Genomic DNA, 22,097 nt, shown 5'->3' with positions numbered 1-22,097 from the left:
ATACTGTTTTCCATAATGACTATACTAATTTACATTCCCGCCAACGGTGTACAAGAGTTCCCTTTTCTCCACATCCTCACCAACACTTATCTTTTGTCTTTTTGGTAACAGCCATCCTAACAGGTGTGAGGTGATATCTCATTATGGTTTTAATTTGATTTTCCCTGATGATTAATGATATTGAACATTTTTGCATATACCTGTTGACCATTTGTATGTCTTCTTTTGAGAAATGTCTTTTCAGGTTCTTTGCCCATATTTTAAAGGGGTAGTTTGTTTTCTTGCTATTGTGGTGTTTGAGTTCATTATTTTATTTAATTTTAACCCCTTAGCAGATGTATGGCTCACAAATATTTTCTCCAGTTGTGTAGGCCATTTCTTCACTCTACTGATTGTTTCCTTTGCTGTGCAGAAGCTTTTTAGTTTGATGCAATCTCATTTGTCTGTTGTTTCTTTTGTTGCCTATGCTTTTCAGTCATATCCAAAAAAATCTTTGCCCAGGCCAATGTCAAGAAACTTTCCCCCAGTTGGGTGTAATGGCTCAATGCCTGTAATCCTAGCACTCTGGGAGGCTGAGGCAGGAGGATCACTTGAGCTCAGGAGTTTGAGACCAACCTAAGCAAGAGCAAGACCCCGTCTACAAAAAAATAGAAAAATTAGCCTGGTGTGGTCATGGGTGCCTGGAGTCCCAGCTACTCAGGAGGCTGAGGTAGGAGGATTGCTTGAGCCCAGGAATTTGGGTTGCAGTGAGCTACCATGATGCCAGTGAACTCCAGACTGGGCGACAGAGCAAGAATCTTGTCTCAAAAAAAAACAAAAGAAAGAAAGAAGCTTTCCTGCTATGTTTTCTTCTAGTAGTTTTCCAGTTTGAGGTTTTACATTGAAGTCTTTAATTCATTTTGAGTTGATTTTTTTTATCTAGGGTAAGGTAGGGTCCAATTTCATTCTTTCACATGTAGATATCCAGTTTTCTCAGTATCATTTATTGAAGACACTGTCGTTTTCCCATTGTGTGCTCTTGGCACCTTTGTCAAGGATCAGTTCACTATAAATGCATGGATTTATTTCTGGCCTTTCTATTCTGTTGCCATAGGTCTGTATGTCTATTTCTGTTCCAGTAATGTTTAAGGTTTTTCTTAAACTTCATGAGAATCTTTTAGGTTAAGTGAGCCAATGGGGGTGATATTTCAGAAATTATACTGGAATTTTTATAGTGTAGTGACTCAAATAAGTTGATTTTGATGGGAGTAAAATGAAAAAAAGAAGCTGTTTGTAAATCCAACCAATTTATGTTCAATTAGATTTTCTCTCATTCACCTTTAGGCTTTGAATAATCACCTAAGCATTATTTCACAATTTTCAACAGACATAAAAAATTACATTTTTTGTTGGGCTATAAAACAGTTTTTATATTGAATTCCAGGAAAACATAACACTGTAAAATTGCTTTATGTAATTCAGTAAATTCAAGTTTTAATCTTATTGAGAACTAATTTGAAGCCCATCAGTTAGTATACTGGCAGGTTTTGTGTTTAGTTCTACAGGTTAGAATATTCTGTATAAACTGACAGTTTACAATACCATGGCTAAATGAAAAATATAGAAGTTGAACCATATGAAATAGCCAGGTTGTTTTTTTGTTTTGTTTTTTAATCATTTTTTTGCTATAAAAATGGCCATTTTACCTTGCTCAACCTAAAATGTTATGATTCCGGTAGCTGGCTTTAGTTTTCTTTTAATTGATATTAATTCCCTGTTTAAAGGAAAATATTTGTTTCAAATTTAATTTTTTTCTTTTTTGCTGAGAAGGGGTTTACATTATTCTGTGTTCACATTCTTTTTTGTTGATTCTTGTTTAGCATTGTTTGGAGGGCTAATATTCAGCTGGTATGCACCAGAGCTGCCTCTTTTTTCAAGTGTTCATTCAGTTTGAGCTTGCTGACTTCTGGTTGGTTGCTGCCTGCATGTTACAAGTAGTATCATAACAGTCAAAATATTTTATTATTGATCTATAGTTTTTTAAAGAATCTGGATGCCAATTTTAATTAGTAGCGTATGTCATAAATATATTCTCACACTGCATTGTCTTTTAAATTGATTATGATTTTTTTTTTTTGGTATGGAAGTTTATAATTTTTTTTTTTTTTTTTTGAGACAGAGTCTCACTTTGATGCCCAGGCTAGAGTGAGTGCCATGGCGTCAGCCTAGCTCACAGCAACCTCAAACTCCTGGGCTCAAGCAATCCTGCTGCCTCAGCCTCCCAAGTAGCTGGGATTACAGGCATGCGCCACCATGCCCAGCTAATTTTTTCTATATATATTAGTTGGCCAATGAATTTCTTTCTATTTATAGTAGAGACAAGGTTTCGCTCTTGCTCAGGCTGGTTTCGAACTCCTGACCTCAAGCAATCCGCCTGCCTTGGCCTCCCAGAGAGCTAGGGAAGTTTATAATTTTGAATGTAGTGAAATTTACTAATCTTTGTGTATTTTGTACTTTTTTGTCATGTTTAAGAAATCCACTCCTACACTGAAATAATAAAGATATTCTACACTTCTTCACTTTTTATTTTTGGATCTTTTATTTAATTGGAGTTTGGAGGGATATAATTTTTCATATGGATAGCCAATTGTCTCAACACCATCTATTGCATGCTATTTATTCTCTATTGATTTGTAATCTCTTTCAGTCCTATGCAAAGTTTCCATAAATATTCAGAACTGTTTTGGAATTCTCTATACCATACTATTATAATTTTTATAGCTTGATAAAGGCAGAATTATCTTGCTCTTCTTGGAACTTTATTCTTACATTCAATTTTAGATATTTTCTCAAGCTCCATAATAAAATGTGTTTGGGATTTTTTATTGGAACTATATTGAATTTATAGATTAACTTGAGAGAACTGACAACTTTGAAATATTCAGTTGTACATGGGATATCTATTTATGTGAATCATCTTGTCTGTCCTTTAATAATAATTTATATTTTTCTTCATGATGTCCTTGCACATCTTTTATTAAATTCATTCTAAGACTTATTATTATGGCAAATAGAATCTTTTCTTCTATTGCATTTGGGTTGCTTCCAGTTTTTTCGGTTAGTTCCAATTTAGTAGTGATTGCATGTGGTGTTTGTTTTTCCATTCTTTAGATACTTCACTTAAGATAAAGATATCCAGTTCCATCCAAATTGTTACAAAAGGCCTTAATTCATGCTAGCTCATGACTGAGTAGTATTCCATAGTATACATATACCATGTTTTGTTAATCCACTCACGAATTGATGGGCACTTGGATTGATTCTACATCTTTGCAATTGTGAATTGTGCTGCAGTAAACATTTGATGTCTTTTTGATAAAATGACTTTTTTTTCCTTTGGGTAAATACCTAGTAGTGGAATTGCTGGATCAAATGGTAGGTCTACTTTTAGTTCTTTGAGGAATCTCCATGCTGTTTTCCATAGAGGTTGTACTAATTTGCTGTACCACCAACAGTATATAAACATTCCTTTCTCTCTGCATCCCTGCCAGCATCTATTGTTTTTGGACTTTTAAATAAAAGCCATTCTAACTGGGATAAGGTGGTATCTCATTGTGGTTTTAATTTGCATTTCCCTGATGATTAGTAACATTGAGCATTTTTTCATGTTTCCTGGCTATTTACCTTCTTTTGAAAAGCTTCTGTCCATGTCTTTTGTCTAATTTTTAATGGGGTTGTTTGTTTTTTTCTTGGTGATTTGCTTGAGTTCTTTGTAGATTCTGATTATTAGCCCTTTATCAGGTATATAGCTTGGGAATATTTTCTCCCATTCTGTAGGTTATCTATTTGCTCTGTTGATTATTTCCTTAGCTGTCCCGAAGCCTTTTAATTTAATCAAGTCCCATTTATTTGTTTTTGTTGTTGCTGTGATTGCCATTTGGGTCTTCTTCATAAATTCTTTGCCTAGGCCAATGACTAAAAGAGTTTTTCCAACATTTTCTTCTAGCATTCTATGGTTTCATGCCTTACATTTACATATTTTATCCATCTTGAATTAATTGTTGTGAGTGGGGAAAGATATGAATCCTGTTTCATTCTTCTGCATGTGGCTATCTGATTTTCCCAGCACCATTTATTGAATATGGCTTCTTTTCCCCAGTGTATATTATATGCTTTGTTAAAGATCCATTGGCTCTAGGTAAATGGTTTTATGTCTGTGTTCTCTCTTCTGTTCCATTGATCTATGCCTCTATATTTGTGCCAATACCATGTTGTTTTGCTTACTATAGCCTTGTAGTGTAATGTGAAGTATGGTAATGTGATGTTCCTTTTGCTTAAGATTGCTCTGGCTATTCAGGCTCTTTTTTGGTTCCAAATGAAGTGTAGAATTATTTTTTCTAGATCTGTGAAATATGACATTGGTATTTTGATGGGGATTGCATTGAATCTCTAAATCATTTTGGGTAGTTTGGACATTTTAACAAGGTTGATTCTACCAATCCATGAACATGGTATGTTTTTCCATTTGTTTGTGTCATCTACAATTTCTTTCCTCAGTGTTTCATAGTTCTCTTTGTAGAGATCTTTCACCTCCTTGGTTAAGTATATTCCTAGATATTTTATTTCTTGGTGAGTATTTTGAATAGTATTGAGGCTTTGATTTGACTCTCAGCTTGACTATTATTGGTGTATAAGTATGCTACTGATTTGTGTACATTGAATTTATAACCTGAGACTTTGCTGAATTTATTTATCAATTCTAGGAGTCTATTGGGATTATAGAATCTTTGGGGTTTCTTCATATAAGATCATATCAGTTTTTCTTTCCAATTCTTTCTTTTTTTCTACTTCTTAGCACTGGCTAGCACCTCCAATATGCAGCACTTGCACCTGGCTAGCTGCAAGCTCACCTCCTCTGAGCTTTTCTCAGAGGAAAAGCTATCAATGTCTCTCCAGCTGCTTTAGGGTTATGTGTGTGTGTGTGTGTGTGTGTGTGTGTGTGTGTGTGTGTGTTCACACACATATGCTACCCTTTTCTTTCAGTTTGCTGAGTTTTTAAAAAAAATATGAATGAGTGCTGAATGTTATAAAAAGATTTTTCTAAATTTTTGAGATGACAATATGATTTTTGTTCTTTATTATATTAATATAGTTAATTCCATTGATTGACTATTACATGGTATGCCAGCTCATATTTCTGGAATGAATTAATTTATTATATTTATTATTATTGTTTTATTTTTCATTATTATATATTATTATTATGTATTTTATTTTTAATAAATTGCTGGATTATGTTTGTTAATATTTTGTGTAGGATTTTTTATTTATGTCATGAGTGTCATTGGCTATCCTTTTCATTTCTCATAATTTTTTTTTTTTAAGACAGAGTCTCGCTCTGTTGCCTGGGCTAGAGTGCTGTGGTGTCAGCCTAGCTTACAGCAACCTCAAACTCCTGGACTCAAGTGATCCTTCTGCCTCAGCATCCCAGGTAGCTGGGACTACAGGCATGTACCACCATGCTCAGCTAATTTTTTCTATATATTTTTAGTTGTGCAGCTAATTTCTTTCTATTTTTAGTAGAGACAGGGTCTCGGTTTTGCTCAGGCTGGTCTCGAACTCCTGAGCTCAAATAGTCCTCCTGCCTCAACCTCCCAGATTGCTAGGATTACAGGCGTGAGCTACCACACCCGGCCAATTTCTCATAATTTTTTTTTTAATTTTGGCTTCATAAAATGAGTTATGTTGCTCTGTTTAATTCTCTGGGTGAGTTTGCATATGTCAGTTTTTTTCCCACATCTCATTTGTTTATTTTTACTTTGGTTGCCTGTGCCTTTGAGGTCTTAACTCATAAATTATTTTCCCAGACCAATATCCTGAAACATTTCTCCTATGTTTTTTTCAAGTAGTTTTATAGTTTCAGGTCTTACATTTAGGTCTTTGATCCATTTGGGGTTGATTTTTGTATAGGGTGTGAGGTGGGGGTTTAGTTTCATTCCTCTGCATATAGAGATTCAGTTTTCCCTGCACCATTTATTGAAGAAACTGTTCTTTTACCCAATGAGTATTCTTGGCACCTTTGTCAAAAATCTTTTTTTTTGGCTTTAGATACATGGATTTATTTCTTACTTCTTTATTTTGTTCCATTGGTCTATGTGTCTGTTTTTATGCTAGTACCATGCTGTTTTAGTTGCTGCTGCCTTGTTGTATATTTTGAATTCAGCATCTTAGTCCATTTGTGTTGCTATAAAGAAATACTTAAGGCTGGCCAATTTATACAGAAAAGAGGTTTCTTTGACTCATGGTTCTGCAGGCTGTACAAGAAGTATAGTGCTGGCATCTGCATGTGGTAAGGGCCTCAAGCTTCTTCCATTTATGGTAGAAGGGGAAAGGGAGCCAGCATGTGCAGACATCACATGGCAAGAAAGGGGGCAAGAGAGAGGGGGAAGGTGCCTGGCTCTTTTTAACAGCCAGTTCTCAGGGGAACCCTCGTGGGAACGAATAGAGCAAGATCTCAGTCAGTCCTCCCACCTCTTAATGAGGGTATTAATCTATTCATGAGAGATCCACCCTTATGACCCACATACCTCCCATGAAGCCCCACTTCCTACATTGGGGATCAAATTTCAACATAAAATTTGGAGGGAATGAACAAACCAGTATGACCTCTGTGGAAAACAGTATCTTTTAATGAGCCCACAAAGGGCAGTTTCCCTAGGCTCAGTTGCTTTCCACACAGAAAGCCAATTACTGAGACAACAAGAATTATAAGAAAGAGAAAAGGAAATTTACTGCAGAAGACTCGGAGGTAGGAGAAGTGGACTGCCTCAAATCTGCCTCCTCAACTGATAGGTTTAGGAATTTTTCTAGGGGTGAAATGAATAGTGCATGAAGTGAGTGAGCATTATGACATGTTTGGAATGGAGTGCAGCTTACACAATTCAGTGAGAAATCATCCTGACACATACATCACATGATCAAAAAATGGCAAATAAGTCCCTTCCTGGGCAGAGATTTTAGTAGTATAATGAGCTGAGGGTTAAAATCAGTCATTATTTTTGGCCTTGTGTGCAGGTGGGGTGCAGGGATAGGTTGCTCAGCAGGTCGTTGGGCAAGATCTGTGATGAGGTATTGCTTATCTGGTCTTCTCTGGATTAAGGCCTTATAGTTCTCTTGTGGCTGCAAGGAGGTTCCACCATTTCTGGAAGATAAAAACAACTCAAAGGGGAGTGGATTAGTGAAACGGAGTATTACAAATTTCTGGTTAGTAAATCCTACTGGCCTTGGAACTTGAAACATAAGAGAACTGCAAAAGGCATTTTTGTTCATGGAGCTGGTTTTGTGTATGGAGATTTCTTCAAAGAACAAAAAGTAGACCTATCATTCAATCCAGGAGTCCCACTACTGGGTGTCTCCTCAAAGGGAAAGAAGTCATTATTCAAAAAAAACACCTATAGCTGAATGTTTATCACAGCACAATTCACAGTTGCAAAAATGTGGAATCAACCTAAGTGCGCATCAGCTGATGAGTGCATAAAGAACATTTGGTATATATACACCATGTAGTACTGCTCAGCCATAAAAAGGAATGAAATAATGTCTTTTGCAGCAATGTGGATGGAACCATAATCCTAAGTGAAGTAACTCAGGAATGGAAAAATAAATACCACATGTTCTCACTTAGAAGCAGGAGTTAAACAATGGGTATATATAGTCATAAAGTGGTATAATGGACATTGGAAACTAAGAAGTGGGAGGGAAGCAGGAAACGAGGGATATAATGAGAGGTACGTGAGTGTACCTCTCAGGTACAATATGCACCATCCTGGTGATGGGTGCACTAAAAGCCCTGACTTCAGCATGATACAATTCATCCATGTAACAAAAAAACACTTGTATCCCTAAATCTATTGAAATAAAAAGTAAGTAAACAAAATTTTTTAAAATGAGAGATAAAAGCATACAAATTTATTTAATCCAAGTTTATGTGCTCTGGAAGTCCTTATAAGGAAATGAAAACCAAAGACACATGTAGAGATGAACACTTATATATTGAATTAGACAAAGAGTGGTAAATTATGGAAATGTGACAAGACAAAGGGACTTGGGCTAGAGTAGTTAATTAGATGAAGAAGTAACCAGAAGGATAAGGATTTCCCTTGGCCTCAACTTCCTGTCCTTGATGATAAAAATGATATTTCCTTTTGGTATAGGGAGGCCATCTTTCACATGAGAATTTCATCTCCTGCTTTTAAGAAAGCATGTCAGAAATAAGGTTGGAGTGATCTTGAACCTGCTGTTTTTCAAGTGCCTTTAGTTCAAAATAGTCAATATGCTAGAGTGGCATATTTTAAATTTCTTCACTTGCTTTAAGATATCTTGCCATTTTTAAGTATGTGAAAGTCTCTTAAACTTGCTGAAGCTCAGTTTTTTTCCTTGTACAAAGTTATTCACCTCACAGAGAGAGTTGTAAAGATTATATGAGACCTTTAAAGCATTACTCAAATGTTAGTCATTAATCATTATGAAGGCCAAGAATTATATTATATTTAGAGATACAAGACATTTCTGCTGACTTCAGGATAACAGAAACTGTCTTACTGATGTGTGTCTAACTAACTTGGTGGATTATCTAATATTCTCCATTCCCTTTATAAATACACTGATTGGTGTCCATGGGCATGTTGAAAATTTGCTGTTTGTATACTTTCCTTTTGTATGCCCATGTATTTCTGCTTCCACCAGTGTCTGCCAGTTCTACTTGTTATTATAATATGCTGTATAATCAAATATTATATAAATCTGTTAAATGTCAAAGTGAACAAAAAGACTTTTACAATTTTATGAAGAATAAGTTGAATGTTTGAATGAATTGAATGAGGAAAACTCAATGAAGTTGAGTGGCTACAAACAAAATTGCAGCTAAGTTAAATGCAAACAAGACTATAATAAAACACAGGGAGAAAAATTCTAGTAGTAAAATCTGGAAGGATTCTGCACTTAGATTTTTATAAACAAAACCAGAGCTGCTCCTGGTGGTGCTTGTGTGCTCATTCGGTGCAGATCTGGTACCTCTTTTGTGAAGCGGCAGCTGAGGAAACTCCGGCACTCGCCATGGCGGACGAAAAGCCTAAGGAAGGAGTCAAGACTGAAACAACAATCACATTAATTTGAAGGTGGCAGGACAGGATGGCTCTGTGGTGTATTTTAACATTAAGAGGCATACACCACTTAGTAAACTAATGAAAGCTTATTGTGAATGACAGGGTTTGTCAATGAGACAGATCAGATTCTGATTTCATGGGCAGCCAATCAATGAAACAGACACACCTGCACAGTTGGAAATGGAGGATGAAGATACAATTGATGTGTTCCAGCAGCAGACAGGAGGTGTCTACTAAAAAGGGAACCTGCTACTATGCTCCAGAACTCTGTTGTTACAGAACAAGATTACATTCTATTAGAAAACTGCAATTTGGATCCACCACATCCTATTACAGTATAGTTTTCTCTATTCTTTCATTTTCCCCTTCCCCATTCCTTTATTGTACATAAAGTAGATTGTATACATGCACAAGCATATTGCTTTTTTTTTTTTTAACTAAATGGCCAATGGTATGTTTTGGTTGATATCAAGTGGAGATGGGATGGGGGAAAATACTGGTTCTGTGAAAATACCTCCTTTCTCCATTAGTGGCATGCTCATTCAGCTCTTATCTTTATATTCTAGTAAGTTATTTTGCTCTGATTGTTTTAACAAAAAACAACAACATAGAAGTCCTTGCATACCTTGTTCAATTGGAGAATTTTAATGCTTTTCATTTATCATTGTAAAACCAAGGACAATTTTATAACTTTTTTGTGCATAGTTGTTACATGTAGGGAAATCTGTCTTTAAGTAAGGATAAATTACTCTAAAAAGTATCCTAGATAGTTTTCCCTTCAAGTCAAGCATCTTGTTGTTTAAATAAACTTCTTGTTTAAAATGAAAAAAAAAAAAAAAAAAGAAAGAAAACTAGAGATCATAGATGATTTAATGGTTTATAAAATTGGCCTGAGAAGGGCAGAGCAAGAATGAGAAACACCACCAGACAGGGTGTCTCTGCAGAAAAGACAGATTCTAGGAGAAATTAGAAGAAAGAAGTAAGCAGACAAGCATACATTGGACGAGGGTCGGAAGGAGGGGTACCTGAGACCACAGGAGACTCCATGAGAGGAGGTTGCAAAGGATAACTGGAAGTAGGGACCCCCCCCCAGTAGCCTGGAGACCAGCAGCAAGGGTAGGTGGAGCCATTAACTCTCCCCTCACATCTCAGACTGCTGGTGGGCTCCCCAGCAGGTGGAGAGACCTGCGGAGACTAGCCCAGAGACGGCCACCACCAGTGAGCGGTAAGCCTATAGTGGACATGGCACCAGGCTCCCAACTCCCTCGGGGCACCTCTGTGTGCACAGACTCGAGCTGCACGGCAGGCGCCATATTGCTTCATTCTCTCCTCCCCGTCCCTATCCGTGGCTGCCAAGAGAGATAATATAGCCACCAGCCGGAGGCATCTCCAGGGAATGGGACCTTCCCTTTTGGGGCCCTGCAGCTGACTGAGGGGTACTCAGCTAGTGAGCTCCCTACCCGCCAGTCCTCCCAGGTGCTGCTGGCCTGGTGATTCCAGGAGAATGGGGCAGACCCTGAGGCTGAGAGACATCAACCCAGCTTGGGCTCCCCGTGGGTGAATTAGAACTGGCACTCCTCTCCCTAGTGGGCCCAGAGGTCAGACCAACAGACCAGATCCCATGCACCCAGGTCTCACATTGCCTGGGGCACAGAAGGGATATACGTGAACAGCCTTCTGAGGTGTGTGTGCCTTCAGGGGCAGATCAGCATCCTTGAGGGCAACCCTCCTCCCAAAGGGGAACCGTGTGCCCAGCCCAGGAGGTGATCCTGCGCAGGAAACCTCCCAGCCGCATCACAGCCAGGGGCGGCCTGTCAGCATGAGGTCTGGCCTGCTGGCAGAGGCCCAGGAGTAGCCGGAGTTGGGGAGGGTGGAAAAGAGCGAGGCCCGCTCCAGACTGCTGGTCTCAGACAGCCCAACCCCCACACGCAGACTTTCTGACTGAGCGGGGCCATTCCAGCCCCTCCCTGACAGCACTTCCCAGAAGCAAAGAACAGAACTTTGACCCCTGCTAACAGCATTTGTGGTGCCTGAGGGCAGGCTTGCCCAACCCAGCTCCACCCAGACTCACTCCCAGACCAGCACTCACTGAGGTTGAGAATAAGGACATACCTGGAAGTCCCAGGGCCCCACCCACCACCTGAGGCACCAGAGTGCCTCTCCAGGGGAACAAGAACTTGATACAAGACTGAAAAACAACAGTGTAGCCTGTTCCTCTGAGCAAGCACCACCTACTGACAAGGGAGGACATTCTGCACACCCTTTTCACAGCACCTACTGACTCATCATACAGGGTGTGGTCAAATTTCACCCACAAACACCACCTACTGGCTCAGAGACTAAACAGGTCATGTCATTATCCAAACAAAAACCTAAAGGCAAGAAGCAACAACTGAGCCAGATGGGAAGAAATCAGCAAAGGAACTCTGTAAATATGAAGAACCAAACGGAAAGCACACCTCCAAAGAGGACACTAGCCCCTTAGAAATGGACACAAACCAAAATCAGACCACTAAAATGACAGAAGAATTTCGAACTTGGATCATAAGAAAATTCAACGACTTGCAAGAACAACTGGATAACCAACACAAAGAAAACGCAAAACGATTCCAGGACCTGGAACAAAAATTCACTAAAGAAATTGAAACAATGAAGAAAAGTCTAACCAAACTCCTGGAAGTGAAGAATCAATTCAGGGAACTACAAAACACAGTAGAAAGCCTCAAGAACAGGGTAGATCAAACAGAAGAAAGAATCTCAGAGATTGAAGATAACACCCTCCAATTAAATAAATCAGTCGCAGAAATAGAGCAGAGAAACAAGAGAAAAGAGCAAAGCCTACAAGAGATGTGGGATTATGTGAAGAAACCTAATGTGAGGGTCATAGGGTTACCAGAAGGGGAAGAAGACAACACTCAAGGATCGGACAAGCTATTTGAAGATATAATATAGGAAAATTTCCCAGCCCTTGCTCAATCTCCAGATACACGTTCAAGAAGCTCAGAGGACCCCTGGGAGATTCAATGCAAACAGGAAGGCATCACAATATTCAGTCATCAGACTGACCAAAATATCAACTAAAGAGGCCCTTCTATGAGCTGTAAGATGAAAGAAGCAAGTAACATACAAAGGAAAGCCAATCCAAATAACGCCAGATTTCTCTACTGAAACTTTACAAGCAAGGAAAGACCAGGGCCCCATTCTTACTCTTCTGAAACAGAATAATGCCCACCCTAGAATCTTATTCACTGCAAAACTAAGTTTTGTATATGAAGGAGAAATCAAGACATTCTCAGGTAAGCAAAGACTGAGGGAATTCACCAAGACAATACCAGCCCTTCAAGAAGTACTCAAAACAATGTTACCCATGGATCAGCACAATAAACACCCATGAATGTAAATCTACTCAGAGCTAAAGATCAAAGCCCAAATACCACAATAGCTTAAGAGAGAAAACAAAACAACAAAGTTCAAGCCAATTTAATGAACAGAAATCTGCCCCACCTATCAGTTATCTCAATAAATGTGAATAGCTTGAACTCCCCACTCAAGAGACACGGGCTGGCCTAATGGATAAAAAACACAAGCCAAGTATCTGCTGCTTTCAGGAAACACATCTAACCTGCAAGGATGCAGTTAGACTAAAGATAAAGGGGTGGAGGCCGGGCGCGGTGGCTCACGCCTGTAATCCTAGCTCTCTGGGAGGCCGAGGCGGGCGGATTGCTCGAGGTCAGGAGTTCGAAACCAGCCTGAGCAAGAGCGAGACCCCGTCTCTACTATAAATAGAAAGAAACTAATTGGCCAACTGATATATATATAAAAAATTAGCCGGGCATGGTGGCACATGCCTGTAGTCCCAGCTACTCGGGAGGCTGAGACAGAAGGATCGCTCGAGCCCAGGAGTTTGAGGTTGCTGTGAGCTAGGCTGACGCCACGGCACTCACACTAGCCTGGGCAACAAAGCGAGACTCTGTCTCAAAAAAAAAAAAAAAAAAAAAAAAGATAAAGGGGTGGAGAACAACATTTCAAGCAAACGGAAGCCTAAAGAAAGCTGGCATGGTAGTGCTGATTACAGATAACTTAGCTTTTAAATCAACAAAAGTAATAAAAGACAAAGAAGGTCACTATATAATGGTACAGTTCAACAAGACATAACAATTCTAAATATATATACATCCAACCTTGGTGCACCCAGATTCATAAAGCAAACTCTACTTGATCTAAACAAATAGATAAACAACAACACCATAATAGTCGGAGACTTTAACACCCCACTAACAGCACAGGACAAATCCTCCAAACAGAAAATCAACAAAGAAATAATAGACTTAAACAGAACTCTAGAACAAATGGGCCTGACTGACATTTACAGGACATTCTACCCCAATACCACTGAACATACATTCTTCTCATCAGCTCATGGGTCATTCTCTAAGATTGATCATATCCCAGGAAACAAAGCATGTCTCTAACAATTAAAAAAAATAGAAATTATATCATGTATCTTTTCAGACCACAATGGAATACATGTAGAAACCAATCCTAACAGGAGTTCTCATGTCTACACAAAGTGATGGAAACTAAACAACCTTCTGCTGAATGATCACTTCATAAACATGGAAATCAAAAGATTCTTTGAACTAAATGACAAAGGTGATACAAGTTACCAAAACCTGTGGGACACAGCTAAAGCAGTCCTGAGAGGAAAGTTTATTTCCATAAATGCCTATATCCAAAAGTTGAAAAGATCACAAATATACGACCTAATGAATTGTCTCAAAGAGCTGGAAAAAGAAGAACAGACTGATCCTAAACCCAGCAGAGGAAGTGAAATCATTAAGATCAAATAAGAACTAAACGAAATAGACAACAGGGAAACCATACGGAAGATTAATAAAACAAAAAGTTGGTTCTTTGAAAAAATAAAATTGACACACCTTTGGCTAGATTAATGAAAAGCAGAAAAGAAAAATCTCTAATAAGCTCCATCAGGAACAATAAAGGAGAAATTACAACTGATGCCCTGGAGATACAAGATATAATTTATGAATACTACAAAAATCTCTATGGAAAAATTTTTAGAAACACACAGCCTCCCTAGGCTCAACCAGGAAGAAATAGAACTCCTGAACAGACCAATATCACATGCTGAAATAGAAACAGCAATTAAAAACCTTCCTGAAAAGAAAAGTCCTGGACCAGATGGTTTCACACCCGAATTTTACCACACCTACAAAGAAGAACTGGTACCTATCCTGCAGAAATTATTCCACAACATCGAGAAGGATGGAATCCCCCCCAACACATTTTAGGATGCAACAACAACAAAAAAAACTACAGACCAATATCCCCTTATAAATATAGATGCAAAAACTCTCAATAAAATGACAGTCGAATCCTAGCCAGTCGAATCCAGGTGCTTGTCGAGAAAATAATCCATCACAACAAAGTGGGCTTCATCCCAGGGATGCTGGGATGGTTCAACTTACGCAAATCTATAAATGTAATTCACCATGTAAACATATGCAAAAACAAAGACCATATGATCTTCTCAATAGATGCAAAAAAAAAGGCATTTGACAAAATTCAACACCCTTTTATGATAAGAACTCTCAACAAAATAGGCATAGATCAGGCTTACCTAAAAATGATACAAGCCATATATGACAAACCCACAGCCAATATCATAATGAATAGGGAACAATTGAAAGCATTCCCACTTAGAACTGGAACAAGACAAGGTTGCCCACTATCTCCACTTCTATTCAACATAGTGCTGCAAGTCCTTGCTACAGCAGTCAGACAAGAGAGCAGAATTAAGGGTGTCCAAATGTGAGCAGAAGAGATCAAACTCTTACTCTTTGCTGATGACATGATATTATACCTAGAAAACCCCAAGGATTCAACCAAGAGACTCCTTGAACTGATAAATGAATTTGGTAAAGTCTCAGGATACAAAATCAATACACAGAAATCAGAGGCATTCATATACACCAACAACAGTACAAGTGAGAACCAAATCAAAGACTCAATTCCCTTCAAAATAGCAACAAAGAAAATAAAGTACCTAGGAATATATTTAACTAAGGAGGTAAAAGACCTCTACAGGGAGAACTATGAAACACTGAAGAAAGAAATAGCAGAGGATGTAAACAGGTAAAAGAATATATCATGTTCATGGGTCAACAGAATCAACATTGTTAAAATGTCTATACTACCCAAAGTGACCTACAGCGTCAATGCAATCTCTATTAAAATACCATCATCATTTTTCACAGATGTAGAAAAAATAGTTTTACACTTCATATGGAACCAGAGAAGACCCTGTATAGCAAAATCAATCTTAGGCAATAAAAACAAAATTGGAGGTATCAATTTACCAGACTTCAAACTATACTACACATCTATAGTAATCCACACAGCATGGTACTGGCAGAAGAACAGGGACATTGACCAGTGGAACAGAACAGAGATCCGAGATATAAAACCATCCTCATAGAGTCAACTAATCTTCGACAAAGCAGACAAAAACATAACAGGGGAAAAGAATCCTTATTCAATAAATGATGCTGAGAAACCTGGATAGCCACATGTAGCAGACTGAAATAGGACCCACACATTTCACCTCACACAAAAATCGACTCACACTGGGTAACAGACTTGAACATTAGGTGTGAAACTATTCGAATTCTAGAGGAAAATGTTGGAAATATTCTTCTAGACATTGGCCTAGGCAAAGAATTTATGAAGAAGACCCCAAAGGCAATCACAGCAACAATAAAAATAAATAAATGGGACCTGATCAAATTAAAAATCTTCTGCACAGCCAAAGAAACTGTCAAGAGAACAAACAGACAACCCACAAAATGGGAGAAAATTTTCGCAAGCTACACTAGATAACTAGAATTCATTTAGAACTCAGGAAAATCAGCAAGGAAATATCAAACAACCCTATCAAAAAGTGGACAAAGGACATGAACAGAAATTTTTCAAAAGAAGACAGAATAAAGGCCAACAAACATATGAAAAAATGTTCAACATCTCTAATCATCAGGGAAATGCAAATCAAAACTGCAATGAGATATCACTTATCTCCCGTAAGAATGACCTTTATCAAAAAGTCCACAAACAGTAACTATGTTGGCGGGGATGCGGAGAGATAGGAACACTCCTACACTGCTGGTGGGACTGCAAACTGGTACGGCCTCTGTGGAAAGCAATATGGAGATACCTTAAAGCGATACAAGTAGATCTACCATTTGATCCAGCAATTCCACTACTGGGCATCTACCCAAAAGATCAAATGACACTCTACAAATGGGACACCTGCACTCAATGTTTATAGCAGCACAGTTCACGATTGCAAAGGTGTGGAAACAACCCAAGTGCCCACCAATACATGAGTGGATTAATAAAATGCGATATATGTATACCATGGAGTACTATTTAGCTTTAAGAAACAATGGTGATATAGCACCTCTTGTATTTTCCTGGATAGAGCTGGAACCCATTCTACTAAGTGAAGTATCTCAATAATGGAAAAACAAGCACCACATGTATTCACCAGCAAATTGGTATTAATGGTTCAACACCTAAGTGGACATATAGGAAAAACATTTATCAGGTGTCGGGTGGGTGGGAGGGGAGAGGAGGAGATGGGTATATACAAACATAATGAGTGAGATGTGTAACGTTTAGGGGATGCTCACGCTTGAAGCTCTGACTCAACAGGGGGAGGGGGATGGGCAATATATGTAACCTTAACATTTGTACCCCCATAATATGCTGATATAAAAATAAATAAATAAATAAAATTGGCCTGGATTTTTCAAGAACTCCATTTGGAGAAACCCAAACTTAAAAAGTTAAAGCCTTTGTCCAATATCAGAAGTTCAGTGAATGAATGTATGTTTATATTTGAAGTTATAATAAAACATTTAAGGCATTTATATATCATTTTTATGATTTCCTGCTTTATCTGCTTGACTGGATGAGAAGGCGTCTACTATGTCTACAGTTGTAATTATCCACAGCAACAAGGACGTGAATCCACTTATGGTATGCCCGTAATTGGTAAAGTTTCTTTCAATGGGAAAATAGCAGAGTTACAGAGACCCAAAGAAGTCCTCCAAAATTGACATGTTAGCAGTCTAGGTAGCTGAGATCCAGGCTGTTAATGGTCAGGATTGTGAGATCCTCCCTTTAGCAAGAAGCATTTAACATAAGGGGTGGTATGAACTCCTCTTTGCAAGTACCTGGTTTGGAATAGTGCTTTTCAAACTGTGTGTTGCAAAATCAGTTTAGCGGTTCATTAAAAATTTTTTTAAAGGATAGAACGTAAAATTTTGTGCATTTTAGGTAAAAAGTATAAGTTTGGAATTACATAAAATGATTAAGTTGATTCAGTGTTTACTGGCTAAGACAAAAGCCACAGATCATTGTAGAAATAAAAGAGGCAACATATGTTTTTTAAAAAACCCAAATTTTGTGTAGCAGGGCAAAAATAAATTACAGTTAAAAATAGGACACTCTGAAGATGGAATGACAGGAAGCATGAAGTCAAGGGTTTCCTTTAAAATGCTACAACAGAAAAGAAAGAAAAAGGGAGAAGGAAGAAAGGAGGGAAGAGAAGAGAGAAATTAATCATGTAAAGCAAAATACTGATAAGTATAGAATCTGGGGAACAGGTATATGAGAGTTCATTATATTGTTCTCTACTTTCATATGTTTGAAAACTTTTGTAATACAATTGAAAACTCTGAAGTGGAAGAAATAATGGGTATTGAAAATGCTAGATGGTGTTTGCAGTTCTGACTCTGTTTATCTTCTATAGGTACTACTTTTATTTATGTTATTTAGCAAAATGGGGTGTGTAATTAGTTTTTAATAAGTAGTGATTTAGCTTTAGAGTCCTAGAGCAAAGCTGATTGCCTCTTCCTATTATTGCAATCACCCAGCATTAGAGATTCAAGAAAAATGTACACGTGCACGTGTATATCATGCCAACAGTTAAAACATCAAATTCCAAGTATGACCACGAAGCAGTGAAACATCTTTCACTATTTCTGAATTAAAATATTTTGGACAAGCACATTCAGGATGAAAAAAAATAAATCCAAAATGCACTCTGAATGTTTCTGAGTGTGTTTTTATACTAAGTACTACCATGAACGATGGTTCCTTGAACTAACTTCTTTTCTTTTCTAGGCCGAACAGGAACTATGGTTTGTGTCTGCCTTATTACCAGGGGAATCTTTTTAACTGCACAGGTATGAAAGATATTATTACAAACTTTGTCTTATGATGATTGAATTTGTTAGTTCTGAAACATCACCGATAGGATGTTAAGATGATTCTTTAAGTCATGGTAGTTAAGTGAAATTGTATTGGAAAAGCAGTTTTTTGAAAGTCTGGTTTTGATACTTCCTTGTTAACATGCAGTACTTAGTAACTGACTTAAGGACCTCTTATTTTGGGCCAGGACTAGGGTGAGATTAGTGAGGCACAAAATTTAAGGAATGCTAAAAATCATAGCCATTAGAATAAATAATATTTTAATGTAATATTTTAAAAATAAAACTTAATGAAAAAACTATGATGTATACAATATCAACATTTTAAATCAAGATAGGACCCAATAGGGCAGGATTAAGGTGAGATGAGTAAAGCCATGTTATGCAAGTGTTAAAAAAAACTTTAGTAATCATTTGCTTCATTCACCTCACCCTAGTCCTGGCCTGCCCTTAGTCCCACAAGTAACATGACTTTTTCCTTCTTCATGAGAATAATGCCATGATTAATTAGATAAGTTCTCCAAAGAACTTTGACCATCCTTATAATTGCTAGATAGATAGAAGGCACCATTTCCCAACTCAGAACAAAGTCTCTTCTAAACATAATTAGCTTTGCATAGTTAATAATGGGGGACCTGTGACCTCTGGAAATTTCTGAGAAGGCAGGGTGGGCTGTTTTCACTTCTTAGTTCTCAGTCCTTTTTCTGGATAATCTTGCTGAAAACTTACCACTTCCAGAACATACCGCTAGCAGCTCTTCTCAAATTGCTTGGCCTAATCTGGGGAAGAGAAGGAGTGGATTATGCACGATGCCCAGCACTCTAATTCCACCATTTCTGGCTTTTCTAATTTGAGACACAGAGGCCTTTAAATTGGGTGTTCTAAACAATTGACAGTGTTTTTCAAATATGGATCATGATCTATCAGTGAGTTGTAAAATCAACTTGCTAGGTTATGACTAACATTTTTAAAATAAAATGGAATACAGCAGAACAGAAAATATTAAAAGGTAAGTATTTGTATGTGTGTGTATGTATCTTCTAGGTTTATTAAATTGGATTGTAGCTGAGAAAACAAAGACTTTTGAAAGCCATTGACCCAGAGCCCTAGCTCCCTCTAACCAGCTGCAGCATCTCCATAACAGGTTGCTTGCTTGGTTTTCATTTGGTCTTAGTCTTTTCATTTGTAAAATGGAAAAATAGGAAGAAGACTTGGACCGGGTGATCTCTAGGTCTTTCTAGCTCTAAAATTTCATGTCTTTATGCATCTTTGAATGAGAGAAGTCCTTGATATACCTTAGTTTGTTATTTTGGGTAGCCTCTGCCCAAAGACCACTAACTTAAGGAAATAATGTGCATTTACAAACTTTAAGGATGGCTGATATAGGAAAGAAAAGTGTGCAGATAGACCATGGTTGAATTGTCTCCTTTCATTATAGCAGAGCCTTCGTTATTTTGGACAACGACGAACAAATAAAACCAGCAGCACTAAATTTCAGGGAGTAGAAACTCCTTCTCAGGTAAGTTTTCCTTTTAAAAAGGGAAGGTTTTTAGCAGAGCAGGTGAAGATTGGGACCTGTTACTTGGTTTTGTTTTAGATTCTTCACCTTTGGTGATAGCAGTATCACTTAGTAGGTGCCTTACCAACAGGCCTTGATCCTTCCCTAGTGCTGAGACCTGCACTTCAGGTGCTGCCCAAGCTTTGTGCTCTGGGTTCTCCTCAGAGCAACCCACTTTCCATTTTATCTTTGTTATTGTTAACAGAGTCCAGGAGTTGATTGCCTTGCCAAAGAAGGAAGATCCAATACCTAAGGCTCCAGCCCCCTAAAGATTATCTAAAGTCATTAGTCTTTGATTTCCCTGTAAAGAGGAACTGAGTCTTTCACAAACCCCTACTAGGACAATTCAATCCTTGCAGAACATTACAAGGACTGTTTTTGGATGACTCCCTTGTGTGTGTGGGGGGGGGAGGTGTATTTTGAAAAAGAAAGAAAAAAGGACATAAACACTTTTCAAAAACTGATTATAGGCTGGGCATGGTGGCTCACGCCTGTAATCCTAGCACTCTGAGAGGCCAAGGCGGGCGGATTGCTCGAGGTCAGGAGTTCAAAACCAGCCTGAGCAAGAGTGAGACCCCGTCTCTACTATAAATAGAAAGAAATTCATTGGCCAACTAATATATATAGAAAAACTTAGCCGAGCATGGTGGCACATGCCTGTAGTTTCAGCTACTTGGGAGGCTGAGGCAGCAGGATTGCTTGAGCCCAGGAGTTTGAGGTTGCTGTGAGCTAGGCTGACGCCACAGCACTCACTCTAGCCTAGGTAACAAAGCGAGACTCTGTCTCAAAAAAAAAAAAAAAAAATTGATTATATACCTTCTGAAGCTGTTTCCCCCAAAAGACTATTATATGCCAGATAATATTGCACTTTTGCATTATCTCATTTAATACTCATAACAGCTATGTGAAATGTATGCCATCACCCTATTTTTTCTTTTTTAAAACATTTTATTATAGAAATTTAAAAACATATACAAAAGTCAAAAGAATCATACAATAATTCCCTTTAGTCATCACACTGCTTTATTAGTCATTCTATCCTGCAGCCACTCATGTTTCATCCATTCCCTTCCCACTCTCCTGACCCCACCCAACCCTCCTCTCCACTCTTTCTTTCCCTAAACCTGGATTATTTTGAAGGACATTTCAGTCATCAGATCATTTCATCCCAAAAGTATTTTGCTATGATATCTAATATAAGTCCTCTTAAAAGAAACCAAAGCTTTACTAAATATTATGCCTTAAAAATACCTTAGTAATATCAAATTTCTAGTCCATTTCTAGCCAAATTTCTAAATCCATTAGAATTTAGTTTGTTCCAATCAGGATCCAAACAAGGTCCACACATTTCATTTGGTTACTATGTCTCTTAAGTCTCTTTTAGTTTATGGGTTTTCTACCTCTTTTGTATTCCTTGTGATTTGTTTATTGAAGGAAGCAGGACATTTATCCCATAGAGTTGACAACATTGTAGACTTTGTCAAATCATTCTAAGGGTTTTGTGTTCATTATCTCATTTGATTATTCTTAGCAACTCTATAAGCAGACTACTATTCTCATTTTACAAACTGGGAAATTGAGGTTCAGAGAAATTAACTTTTGAACCAAGGACTCAAATCTAGATCCATCAGACTCTGAAGTCCATTATTTCCCATGCTATGCACAGCTTCTCATCTATATTGCTCCTCAAACTGGAAGGAGAGCTGGTTAGGGATGCTTCAGTAGATTTGGATGTAGCTGTGAATTAGTTTGTCAATGAGTGAAGTGATAGGAGCTAAATAAGTCACTTGGCTCTTTTAGAATAACACTGTAATTACTGGCCCCAGATCTTTAATTTGGGCAAAAAAAACCCTCAGCCTTACCGACTGATGCTATTCTCCTACACCCAAGCCAAAAAGAAAACAAAGACAGCCATAGACCCTAAGCTAAAAGTATTGCATGAAGTTATGGAAGCTTAGCCCTAATCATGCCATTTCCGTGCTCAAAATCCATAATGTTCCCCCGACTACCAATGGCAACATACTCAGTGTTTCAACCTGGCATTCAAGACCTTCTACAATTTGATTTTTCCACCTTTTTCTTCCACTATGTGCATTGACAGAC

The 22,097-nt window shown here is 38.0% G+C and overlaps 1 protein-coding gene and 1 pseudogene across 1 annotated transcript in view; both read left to right on the top strand.

Annotated features, from left to right (window-relative positions):
* TPTE2 (transmembrane phosphoinositide 3-phosphatase and tensin homolog 2) overlaps window positions 1-22,097 on the top strand; it is a 101,460-nt gene that overhangs the window by 65,578 nt on the left and 13,785 nt on the right. The window contains exons 20-21 of the mRNA XM_076009565.1: window positions 18,351-18,412; window positions 19,875-19,955. Of these exons, the coding sequence (XP_075865680.1) occupies window positions 18,351-18,412; window positions 19,875-19,955 (143 nt within the window). The remainder of the gene's footprint in view (window positions 1-18,350; window positions 18,413-19,874; window positions 19,956-22,097) is intronic.
* LOC142874984 (small ubiquitin-related modifier 2-like) lies at window positions 8,679-9,386 on the top strand (annotated as a pseudogene).

The sequence above is a fragment of the Microcebus murinus genome, chromosome 13 (genome assembly GCF_040939455.1).
Source record: "Microcebus murinus isolate Inina chromosome 13, M.murinus_Inina_mat1.0, whole genome shotgun sequence".
Lineage (NCBI taxonomy): Eukaryota > Metazoa > Chordata > Mammalia > Primates > Cheirogaleidae > Microcebus > Microcebus murinus.
Note: the sequence above shows the minus strand (reverse complement) of the source record. Positions and strands in the feature narration are given on the sequence as shown.